Here is a 12,513-nt window from a genome sequence, read left to right as displayed (position 1 = left end):
GCCGCCCTCGCCAAGCACCGCCGCGTGCACACCGGCGAGAAGCCTTACCGGTGCCCGGTGTGCGCCAAGGCCTTCGCCCTGTCCTCGGGGCTTGTCCTGCACAAGCGCACGCACACTGGCGAGCGCCCCCACGCCTGCCCGCTCTGCGGCAAGGCCTTCATCTCCTCCTCGCACCTCGCCCTGCACCTCCGCTCCCACACAGGCGAGCGCAGGTACCAGTGCCCCGTGTGTGGGAAGCTCTTCCTCCAGTCCTCCCACCTGGTGCGCCACAAGGCCATCCACACCGGCGAGCGGCCCTTCAAGTGCGAGGACTGCGGCAAGCACTTCGGGCGGGCGTCGCACCTCAAGACGCACCGGCGTGTGCACACAGGCGAGAGGCCCTTCAAGTGCACGCAGTGCGAGAAGGCCTTCACGCAGAAGGCTGGGCTGGTCCTCCACGTCCGCCTGCACACTGGGGAGAGGCCCTACAAGTGCGACAGGTGCGGGAAGAACTTCCGCTCCTCCGCACACCTCGTGTCRCACCAGCTCCTCGAGTCCGGCGAGAGGAACTTTAAGTGCTCCACCTGCGGGAAGGCCTTCAAGCAGGCGTCGTCCCTGAAGCAGCACCTGAAGACTCACGAGGCACGCGAGCCCCACTGCTGCTCGGTCTGCAGCCGTGCCTTTTCCAGGTCCTCTTACCTCCAGCTGCATATGCGGACGCACAGTGGGGAGCGGCCCTACCACTGTCTGGTTTGCAACCGAACATACGCCAAAATTTCCACCTTCGAGAAACACTGTAAAAAGCACCAACAGGACGAAGAGAGACCTGATGCTAGGCCCAGGTCAGTGACTACCCGGGCAAAAGCATTGGCTGAAAGGAAAAGGCGGGAACAGAAACAGCAGCACCAGGAGGACCTCGACAGCAGCCTTGAGCAGCCTCACCAGGCTGATCCAAAGCACGAACAGGAGGAAAGGCAGTAAAAGTCACTAAAATGAGGACTGTTTGTTGTCGTCCTCGCTGTGGCCACAGGAGGAAGAGCGGCTGGCTTGATTTTCATGAAAGGAAAGGATGTGCCGCAGCAGCGTTACTCCAGAGAGCGTTCCCAAACAGAATCACTTTCCTGACTAGCGATGCAATGCGAACGCTTCTCTTTGGCATAGCAGATAACTGCCTATTTGCTGATGCTCCCGGTGGTCGGCGTCACGTGCCGGGCTCTGTGGTTGCAGAGGAATTTCATACAGTTCGAGAGTTCTGGTGGTTTTGTTGTACGTGAGTGGTGTTTTCTAAGGTAGATTTCCAGAGGTTCCTGAGCAACCAAAACAGCTGCTTTTATGGAGGTTGGAAAAAATATTTCTTTATACACGAGAAGCAAATTAAGTTGTAGTCTTTTAAATGAAAGTGAAGATTTTGTGGAAGATGGGGGGTGGGAGGCGCACCTACAGAAAATGGATTTGTACTACCTTTTTTTGGCCTGGTGCCAACAGTGGGTTTAAGAAGTAAGCAGGAATTTATCCTGTAAAGCGCAATTTGTTTTTAAACGCACTGTAAATAGCCAGAGGATAGCATCTTTGAGCCTTTTCCCTTTTTCTCAGTGTTCATTGCAGCAATGCATTGTACTTAATATCCAGATAACGCTGTGTATGAAATAATTCTAAGGCACAGCACGTTTTACTGTGATGTTGCCAAAGAGCAACTTTATTCACCTTACTCAAAACTAATGAGGGCAAGTGTCAAAAATCTGTAATATATCTTAATTTAAATGAGTTTAGCATTCAAAATGCCAACTTGTAGTAAAGCTGCAAGAATGATTTTTTTTGAACTGATCTTTTTGGAATGTAAATTGTGGTAACGAAGGAATTCTAAACCCTGCCTTCTTCTGAATTAACAAATTGCTGTAATTGGTTAGCTAGCCAGTTGTCATATTGAGGGAATGACATGGGATACCATGAAACGATTGCTGTCAGATCAGAATATTTTGAATTTATCCTGATGTGTTAGGTCAGACTTAAGTGAGTAGTAAATATCTTTCTAAAATAGACAAAAGCTGCCTTTATCGCAGCAATGTTCTTTGTGAGCCAGCACTTTGCACCGAATTTTCTAAGCTTTATGTCATTTTAACAGTACTATGAGGCTACTTTAAGCCTTTATCGCTTATTGTTACCCAGGAATTCATTAAAGCAGAAAAAAAAAGGAATCAATGAGTTCATTTTAAGTACACGTTCCCAATTTTCTGCATTGAGTTCTTGACTTTTTTAAACTATATTTTCCTGCCATTGTGTGAAAACACATATTTTGCACTTTAAGGATCTTTTAGGAAAGGCACTTGGTTCTGATTTATCTAGTGTATTCACAACTATATAGTTTAAGGCAGAAAAAGAATTTTCTGAAAGCTTGCACATTTAAAATATTGCAGTGTATCTGGTCAGAAATCATGATAGCTGAATTCTATCTAGTAACTAATTTACAGGTAACAAAACTGCAATGAATAATTCTCTTTTTGCACTTCAGAATTTACTGGATGCTGCATATACTAAGATAAAACTCTTTAAGTTATATAAAATTGATGTTTATATCCAGCTGGTTAATATACCTGTAATATTTACATGGTCAGATATTTCACATGAGATGTTTCTAAGCCAGAGTTTCTTGTCATGACAAAGTCTAATGTAAATTTTTGCTACAGTCTTTAGATTTTGTTTTGTGACCAATTGTGCGATTTAGGAGGCAGCAGGCACACTGGGTTTTATTTCCAGTTCTGTTAGGCCTGTGCTATGTAAGCAGAGTTCTATTTTTTTTGTATTTCGATACATGTTATTAAAATAATATACACCACAGTGTTTTCCTCTGGATACTTTTTTTCTAAACCTGTTCTCCACCTGCACTGAAACATTTGCTTACAGAACTGAAAAGTATTTACTGTTTTTTTCTAGGATTTTTAAAACTTAACTAGCAAAGGTAACTCCAAAATAACAATTCTTTATTTTGGCATTTTTCTTTGCAAAATATAGATGATAGTGACACAGTGGTTGTTTCTGTACTTGTAACATAGCATGTCTGCACTCAGCATCAAAATTTTGCTGGCAAGAAAACACAAAACAAGCCTTTTAAGGACCATGTTTCTTCTTTCCACGTCGATCCTTAATGTTTTTTTCCCCCATCTTCCATTTTTGCTCTTGTAGCTTCCTGTTCTATCAGCTGTCTTCTCCATGAGATGAGAAGTCTATGCTCTTTGGGATGCAGGGTGAATTCAGAATTTATACGCTAAAAATTAGTGCCAAGAATATTTCAGAATGGAAAAAATGAAATTAGGCTCTAATACCCTGACTGTTACAGTGCAATAAGTAAGGCTAGGCAAATGCTCTAGATTTTAATATCTGGTGGGGGAACAAACTCGGGTCATGGATCATGACTCAGCCTGAATGCATATCCCATCAACAACTAACAAGACTGTGAATATTTTTTCGATGGGCTGTTAGCAACAATCAGCACTCCAATAAAATCAGATTCTCTTCTCTCTGGAAGAACGTTTTTGTGGGGGTCTGTAAGTGCTCCTCCACTGCTGGTGATTCTGTGTCCAATTCAGGGGGAGGGCTCCCTTTTACAAATGTACTTTGCCTATCATTGAGATYTGGGGAGGGAGTTAAAAATGCATATTTTAATCGCCCAAAGCAAAAGGTAATGACAACATTTTGAATTATCAGTGCATGACCCAAATCTACTCTGTTGTATGTCACTTGTTCAGTGCTGGAAGTTAATCTAGAGTCTGGTGAACACTTCAAGTTCTTCCTTTTGCCATATTTTCTCCTCTTTCTAACTTTCAGTATAGTATTATTGGTAAGTAGTTCTAGTCTTGACAGGGCATTTGAAGTTAATACACTGTAAGTTGGTCTCTTCCTGGTGGGGAAAGGTATTTGCATCCTATTCTGTGGGCTATCAAAAGTGCAATGCTCCCATGTCTGTCCAAACGTGAAGTAGACTCTGCTGCTGTAATGCTGCTGATGAGCCCTGGGGGTCCCACAGAGTAACTCCAGAGCTCCACAGTAACAAACTAACTTTTCCACGGTGTCATGCGTGAGTCTGCACAAAAGACAAAAACCTGGCGTTTCGGAGCTCTGCTGGGTTTGTGGCAATATCAGATCCTTCTAACCAGCACTGGCTTCAAAAATGGCCAGTGAGGCTTTGATGCCTCAGAGATCCAGCAGGCTCACGGTTTGGCTGTGATGGGGGCATAACCAGGAATTATTTAATAATTTCATGAGCCACTCACCTTCCGTGCCTGAAGAGGGGTCTGCTCCTGCTGGAACCTGAAAACCAGTGCCATCGGGACTGGCACCTTTATATATCTAGGCTTGCTGCTGGGAGTTGCTTTAGCCCTTTGAGCCTCCTACAAACCCTGCTGTGATGTCTTTGCCCTCCAAAGCCACCATGAGATTTGGACATTGCTCAGGTGCCAGGAGGCCGAGCACTGCCTCCTGCACCACTAGCAGTCTTGGTGCTCACTGGAAGGAAGCCAAGCCGAGCCCTCTTCCTCCCTGGCCAGGGAGCTCTGCTGCGCTTTCTCCAGTGCAAGGTAAAGCTGCTGGGAAGTCCCAGCAATAGGGTCCCTGAGATGGTACTAGCCTTACTGGCATAAATACTCGCACGTGTTTCCCTGCCTGCTCCTGCTCTGACTGCTAGCCAAAGGAGAAGGGAGTCAGCCCTGTGTCTCACCAGCTCTGCCAGGGCTCACGCCATGTGTTACACCTTCAGTTCTTCATTGAGGACCACTGCAAAGCTGTGTGGAGCCACTGGAAAGGCTCAGCCTTGAGGAAGGATTCCTCAGCCATGGAAAAAGGCAGGTGAGATTTAGAGACCTTCCAGGTAGGCTCACCTGTAGCTCCTTGTGCGGCAACATCTGCTGAATTCAGGCTCAGGCTCAAGACAAGATTCATGAGAGCTTCATCTGCCCTACATAGACTCATCAGTGTGAAGCCCAAGGACAACCACATCAGCACGGACGTGTCCTGAAGGGTAGCCAGTCTGGCTGAGCTGCGCTTGTTTGGCCTCCCAGCTGAACGGACTGGACAGCGCTGGAGAATTTGGCCAGCCGGAGTTATGCCAGAGAGAGACCTCTTTGCACTGGACAAAGGGGCTGGGTCCTGGGGGCCCTGTGCCGGATGCAGGGTTGATGCCCGAGGGGAAAGGCGGGCGCGGGAGTCCGGGGGCAGCGGGACAGCCGGCTGCGGCTCGCGCCGGTAGGAGGCAGCGAGTCACGGAGGAGGTCGCCAGGCGCTGCAGCAGCCCAGGAAGTGGGGCAGCTCGTTGCTGAGGAGCTCCTTCAGCTCTGCTTTCTTCAGCTTGTGCTTGCTTCCCTCCTTCCCTGAGTACCGGTGGAAAGCCTCGATGAGGGCCAGCATGGCCTTCTCCAGCTCGGACGTGGCCGCGGCCCTGCGGCGGGAGCGAGGCAGCRGGTGCCTCAGCCCGGGCAGCGCAGGAGCGCCTGGGTTCAGCCGGCAGCTTCTTATGCCAGGGGCAGGGAGCCGGGGCCCCWGGTAGCGCCGCGCCGTATGGGGACACACGCAGGGATGCTTGGGCTGGCGGCCGGCCTGTGGCTGGGGCAGCTGCTGCTGGGGGGTTTCCTGCCCCAAGCCCTGTCCCGGGCAGGGGCACCCCGCAGCAGGCACACRGGGGCAGCCTGAAGCCCCCCAGCCTCCAGGGGTCCCATGCCAGGGCTGCACCACCCTCTGCTTAGTTGCTTGTACACGATGGGGATTTGCCAAGCTGCAGCTTGTGCTGGTGGCTTTTGCAGTGCATCCCTGCGATGGGGCTGGCAGCATCACCCTTGTAGCCCCCGCTGTGCCTGCAGCAGGCTGCCAAYGGCCGAAAGACCAAGTTACTAGCAGCAGCACTGCCTTCCTGGTGGATATTTTTTATGGGGACAGTGCCAAAGCAATGGGTGTGCCTTCAAAAGCCAGGTGGGTTTGGACTATAAAATGTGCTTTCACATGGCTGTCACCTGGCCAGGAACTGACTCCATCTCAGCAGCAACTGTGACCCTTTTGGGAGCATGGTCATGGGCACATGCTGGGCCCCAGTGTCAGCCTTACTGGGGGTGGGGTGGGGATGGGACAGGCAGGTGTTCCTTGATGGGCTTGCAAAGCTGTCAGGATGAGATTGTTGCAGCCTAAGCAGCGTTTTGCAAACACTGTTTGCAAAACAGTAACCAGCCAATCCAATGTCTAAGTCCACTGATTTTCCTCTCCCATTCCCAGCCCTCTCCCCTAGCTCCAAGCCCTCTGTGCTCACCCAGCCCCACAGATGCAGCCACCCAAGGAATGGTGGTTCCTTTTCCATCAGAGTATCTGCTCCTCTCCCACTCCCTTTCTGGCAAAGGCAGTTGCACTGGTCTGCACTAAAAACAGTTCCTGTGAGCACTCTGAGACCCACGTTCTCCTTGCTGGGTGGTCCAGACCAGGCTGATGGCACTTGTACCCCTTGCATGCAGGTGGGCAGCTGGAGGGCAGGTGGAGGTGCTGGAGGGACATATGGATACCCTGCCCCTGTCAGAGGTGTCCAGAGATGGGGAAGCCCCATTCTTGGCAGTTTCCAACCTCAGCTAGGGGGGTGTTGTTGGGGATGGCTATGCCCTGAGGAGGAAGTTGGAGGGGAGATGTCAGCAGCCCCATCCCACCAGCTCGTCAGTGGCTGTATGTGCAGTAACATGGCTTGCAGTGGTAAGCTGGGAGGGCAGGGGCTGCAGGAGCCCCCATGCCTGTCTGGTCATGTCTGCATGGGAAGTGTAGCTCAGAAGTCCTTTCTGCCCACTACAGAAATAATTTGGCCCAAGCACAGGCGTTAAATGGACTTTTATTGAAAAGAAAAAGCCATAAGCCTCAGTTTCYGGCAGAGACTCTTTTGCAAGGCTGTGCACAGATCAGATGGAGGCAATGCTTTATGCAGGCAGCCGAGCAGCCTGCAGAGAAGGGGGAGCTGCAGGGCAGCAGGCAACGTCTCTCCCTGATTGCTCCTGGAAGTGCAGGATGAGCAGGTGGCCGATAAAGCTGGACACGCACCAAAACAGGTCTTCATGGTGGTTCAGTGCCTAGCAGTGATGTCCATGCGGTGGACCCGGTGGGTGGGGACCTGGTGGGTGAGGACCAGGTGGGTGATGACCTGGCGGGTGAGGACCCGGCAGGTGATGGCATGGCGGGTGGGGACCGGGGTGACCATGAGGTGGAGGCGAGTGTCCTGGCCCCAAGCAGCCCGGGYCCCCCGGAATGGCTGGCCCATGGTGCGGCAGTGGTGGCCCTCCATGTGGCCCTGCAGGAAGATGGGACATGTCAGGGAGTGTGGCGAGGCCCTGGAGCCCTCTCTGCATAACTGATGACCATGGGGCCATGTGATCCCATTAGGGGAGCAGCATGGGGTGCATTGTATGGGAGGAGGGGGGAGGGGTAGCCTGGCCTTGGTCCTTTGGGTTCCAGCAGCAATGGCACTGAACGGCTCCCAGGGTCACGAGGACCTGGCGGTGCCTGCGGCTCTACCCTGGCCCCACTGAGCCCCCTTACCTGGGTGGTGGCTCGACATCCTCTCCCAGAGCTGCAAGGGAAGGACACGCCATTAATGGCCTCTCTCGTAACCCAAGGCCACGGTGCAGTGTATCCTGTGGGACCCATCACCCACCCGAGTAGCCCTGCCCCCCTTCAGCCCCTGACCCTCTGCAGAGTGTGGGCATGGTGATGTCATCCTGTGTAAGCAGCCAGGACCTGGCTCATCTGCCTCCAAACCTGCCACCAAGCACAGACACCCATTTCCCGAGGGCTCTCAGCCCACTACAGATCCTCGCAGCTGCCCCATCCGCTTGAGTGCCAAACAACCCAGCAAATACAAACACAGCAAGCACTTTGTGTTCAGTCGCTGAGCCGGGGCTGTCTCCAACCCGCCTTGGCTCAGGGCCTGCTAGACACAGCAGGGTCCTAATGGTGGGCCCCAACCCTGCTGCGCGGCTGCAGTAGAGCTTTCTGAAGACCATGCATAGCCCCTCCGACGTGTGCAATGCAGTTGTCAGCCCCATTTGGCATAAATGCAAAAGCTCAAACCTCCGCTTTGGCAAGTAGAGAGGAACCGCACCCTCTCCCAGCAGCAGCCCTGATCGCTGTCCTGGCACTGCTCTCCCTGGGGTGGTAGGACCAGCCCTCCAGCACCCTTTAAATAGGTGGCCCCGCCCATGCAAGGAGGGATATTGAGGGCAGGGTTGATGATACCCATAAAAAATGTCCTTGTGTTTTGCAGGTGCTGTAACCATGGAGATGCAGGAAAATATCCATGAGCCTGGGCACAAAGTCTGCCCAGCCTCGTAAATAACACGGTCAGGGATGGGGTGAGGAAGGGTGGTGGTTTCCACCGCCTGGTGTCAGCTGATAGGATGAGTCAGGTGTCTCGCTGTTCATGGCTGGCATGGGTGCAGGATCCCGGGAGAGGAGTGCCGCCGCAGGGTGTGGGGCTGCAGTGCCCGCAGGACAGGGCCCGGGACATCTAATGTGAATACCGCCATCACTCTCACCTCCACAGAGGTGCTGAAAGTGCCCATTCTGACTTCACCACAGCAGGGATGAATTTCCCTTTCCTCTTCCCCTACAGAAAAGCTTTTTATGTCTTATCTATCCCTGCCAAGAAAGATAGAGTTTTTATAAGAGCCTCTATAAAAAAMCCGCACATGAGCACATGAGGCAAAGATGCTGAAATTTCCTTGCTGTGTGCTGGGTGGGATTTCAATGATCACTTTCTTGAATTTGGCAATAAAATCTGCTCCCAAATGCCTTTCAGAGGGACCTGGAGCCCTTTATTCTGCAGAGGTGAGCCCACATAAAGAAGAAACTGGGAGGGTTTAGGTAGAAATGCAAATTCATAGCCACGAGTAGTTGAGTTTAAAATCCAGCCTTGACTTCAAGGCATTGGGTCAGGGACTGTCTGTGTCTGCACAGTATCCGGCAGAGCGGTTCCTGGGCCTGGGAACTACAGAGATACAAGCACTGCTCCCAAATATGACATCCATTAGCACTCCCAGGCAGAAACATGCCTATGAGATACTACCTGTTACACATATTTATTGCAAGTTGAGTTTAAAAAGCTCCTCTGCTAGCAAACAGCTGCTTGTCCTGCAGAGCCTCAGAGCTTATTCAAGGAGGATACAAATATTTTTTTCTGGATGATTTCTGGTGTCCTTCCCATAGACATCATTATGTAGGATAGTGCCTTTGACTTGTGCCTAGAAACACTTCCACTCTCATTCAGCAGGTCCTCACTAGGGAGAGCTGTGCTGCTTCTCTTACACAGTTTAAATGGATACAGGTGTTATATTTGGGGCTCAATAGGCAGAATTATTATCTCTTAATGAATATCACAAGATGGGTTCCACGTAGAGATGTGCAGTTCCCTGTGGCTACCAAAATTTTTAGACAATTAATGACAATAACTGTCTATAAAAGGCAAAGATGGAAAATGAACCATTTGATTTTATTTTTCTCTCTGTATAATCAAGAGATTTAGAAAACCTGRTTGTTCCAAAACTGCTGTATTTTTAATAATTGCCTGACTTTATTGCCCAGTTTTAGTAGCTGTCATACCTTTACCTGGGGACATTATGAGACCTCAGAAAGCATGGTCAATGCTTGGCTGAAGATCATACGTGCCTTGAAACATGTGCTTAATGCTGGACTAAAAAGTGCAGGGGTACCTTAAAACCATGGGACATGGTCTCATATGTATCAAAAGGGATTTGATCAAAGAGCATCGGCAAAACAAGGACTAAATAAGACTTTCTCTGCTTTGAGCGAAGACAGACCTGAGACGGTCGCTGAGAGCTGGAAACACGTATGTTTTAGGAGCAGCTGAAAATGTGTGATCTCTCTCTTGCTCTGTTGCTACCACTGTAATTTGGACCCAAGCAGCCTGGGTAAGTGTTCAGCACCCTGCTCCACCTTCTCTTCCCTTTGCACTTCCCTTTGCACTCTGCAGCCCTCTCCTGTCATGGATGCTGTCTATACTGGGGATCAGAGAGGTGTCGCAGACCGTTGCTTAGCTCTGAACAGGTTTCATGGGGAATACATATTTTTCTAATTAACTTACTTACTTAAAAGAATAGTGTCTTCTTGTTTCAGCTGAGTTTAGCCAGCAATACACTTAAGTTCAAGGCAAGATGAACGAGAGCATCCCATGTATTTCAACCTCAGAGAACTTGTCGCAGTAGTAGTAGTGCTATTGGGTCTTTTCCTAAAGGGTCTCAAAAACTGCCAAGGACACAGCATCTGGCTGACAGCATGGTCCAGAGCTGCTCCTCTGCAAAACCCAAGTGTGGGTTTGTGCTGGGAGGCTGGGCACCAGCTATTTGAAGGGCCTGTGGGGGACATGGCAGGGAGCCAGAGCAAGCCCAGAATTTATGAGATGAAAATGGACATACAGCTATTTCTATTTGTGGTTCCTGACAGGGAGGCACCATCTTCAGCTCCTAACCTTGCAAATCTTTGTTGACAGCAGAGATCCCCTGCTCCTCCCATGGACCATGCCTAGTCTCTGCTCTTGCTAAGATACAGGCACAGGGAACATCTGCAGAGGGGTAGCAGAGATGACACGAAGCCCAGCAGGTCCTTCCTGGGGCAGATCCCCCCACCCCCACCCCGGGCATTTCAAACCTTCATGTGGGGCACTGAATTGATTATGCTCCATATCTCCCCACTGTCTTTGATAGGCACCTATCTGACTCCCAGATGTGTTCTGGTGCTTCAGCTCTTAGAGGCTCCTTTGAGGCTTCCTGCAAGGGCCCCAGCTAATCCCCAGCTGCTGCGTTTCTGGGTTCAGAAACAGCCCCAGTGACCATGGCACCAAGCCGGCAGATCTACAGTGGCCCGATCTCTTCAAGGGTGCTCTGCGCCCTGGGACCATGAGCGCAGCCCCCATCAAGCTAGAAACATCTTCTTCCCCCTCCTACTCAAATTCCTCTGCTTTCATTACTTTTCTCGCTCAGTTCAATGACTGCCAGCCTTTGTCTCACAGTCTGGCAGAGCCTGGTGCCACAACACCAGAGAGACAAAAATCAAATACACTGGTTTTTCTCCCTGTGCGCGCTATGAAGAGCCCACATTGTGCTTTGCTGGGGAGAGGGAGACAAGCAAAGCCTTGAAGCATTGTGCTCGGCATTGGGTCATGTGAAACCATCTGTTTCTTTAAATACATCAGTGCAAAGCTCTGGCGAGAAAGGGGTGCCCCTGAGGAAAGGAGTCCTGCAGTTACAGTCTCCTTTGGAAAGATCAGGACCGTGAATTTTCAGATAACAAGAGCAGCCCTTTGGGGAGCCCTGGAAGGGGTAAATCTGAAAGTGCAGATCAGTGCTGGCTCCCAAGCCCAGGCCTCCGTGACTTGTCATGGGCCAGGTCCGAGGGGACCCAAGCCAGAAGAGCAGTATTTGCAAGGATTTGAACCTGGACAAGAAGCAGGGCAAGAAGCAGGACAAGAAGCAGGAGCGCGCTGCACTGATTCTGAAATTCAATAAAGTCCTAAGAAAAATTGCAGATATCTGCCCTGTGCTGCAGTGAAGAGGGTGACAATGCCACATCAGTAACAGCGCACAGCTTTGACTTCAGCTCTTCCCATCTTCTTCTCGGCATACAGCTTCGCTGGGCAATGAACCACCACGAAAACCTGCTTCGTTCAGCATCTTCTCTGTGTTTATCAACTGCTTGCTGGCTCTGCGCCTCTGGGAGCTGTCTGGGAGCCAGCCGACACCAGCTACCCCTGCTGCCAGTTGCCTGCTCTTTCTCCTGCCCTGCTGGGCTGTTTGGTGGCCTGCAGAAAGCATTACCACCACCCATGGCGAGTACAAGCCGTAAAGGAGTCTTGGCTAGCAACTGAGATTTACATTTTTTTTCCCCCAAGCCAAATTATGTTGCAGCTTGGGTCACTGTTGCTAAACGGTTTCTATAGTGGGGAGAAGGATGCCTGAGCTCCACTTTCCACGTGGACCTGAGAGACCGTCGACAGGGTCTCAGAGGCGCTCGACAGCGATGGTGACGTGGAGCGCGACTTCCAGGAGCTTGTCGCCCCGGTGGCCATGGTCGCCGCCGCCTGCCATGCGTGCTTCGAGCGTGCTGGCACGGAGGCGAGCGGCAGCCCAGCGCGCTGCGGGTGGGCAGGGAGGGCTGCGCGAGCGGGTCACGCGGAGGGGCTGCTCCGGAGGCCCAGAGCCACTGCGCGGGYGCCAGGTCTCCCGGCCGAGCCGGGGGACGGAGGGACGCGGCCCGGGCGGCCACCGCGCTCCAGCGCCGGCTTGCACGGCCTGCGGCGCGCTGGGAAGCGACGTGAATAAACGCTGTTCTGGTCGTCGGGCAGTGACTGGGCTGCCGGGGAAATCGCCTCCTTTTCTGCCAGGCTGTGAGCCGCAGCCTGCGGCCGTGCCGGGTGTCCCGCTGCCGCGGACTCCCGCGCCCACCTTTCCCCTCGGGCATCGACTCTGCTCCCGGCGTGGGGCGGGATACAGCGGGGGGGCGGGGCCTGGAGGC

The 12,513-nt window shown here is 51.6% G+C and overlaps 1 protein-coding gene and 1 long non-coding RNA gene across 2 annotated transcripts; one reads left to right on the top strand and one right to left on the bottom strand.

The window, feature by feature from the left end:
* LOC146591697 (uncharacterized) lies at positions 1-2,814 on the top strand (the record flags this gene model as incomplete). Its single annotated transcript, XM_085312397.1, has 1 exon — positions 1-2,814. A coding segment is annotated over one exon (960 nt), but the record flags the coding sequence as incomplete, so codon positions are not given.
* A 3,996-nt stretch (positions 2,815-6,810) lies between these two features.
* Positions 6,811-7,695, bottom strand: LOC146591696 (uncharacterized). Its single transcript, XR_014896741.1, has 3 exons — positions 7,675-7,695; positions 7,528-7,558; positions 6,811-7,279 (listed from the first exon to the last, which is right to left on the bottom strand). It is a non-coding gene; the product is annotated as an uncharacterized LOC146591696 (long non-coding RNA).
* Between the last annotated feature and the right edge of the window lie 4,818 nt (positions 7,696-12,513).

This window comes from Rhea americana, unplaced genomic scaffold (assembly GCF_003343005.1).
Source record: "Rhea americana isolate MKP2758 unplaced genomic scaffold, rheAme1 scaffold_362, whole genome shotgun sequence".
Classification (NCBI taxonomy): domain Eukaryota; kingdom Metazoa; phylum Chordata; class Aves; order Rheiformes; family Rheidae; genus Rhea; species Rhea americana.
This window is presented reverse-complemented; position numbering and strand designations above follow the sequence as displayed.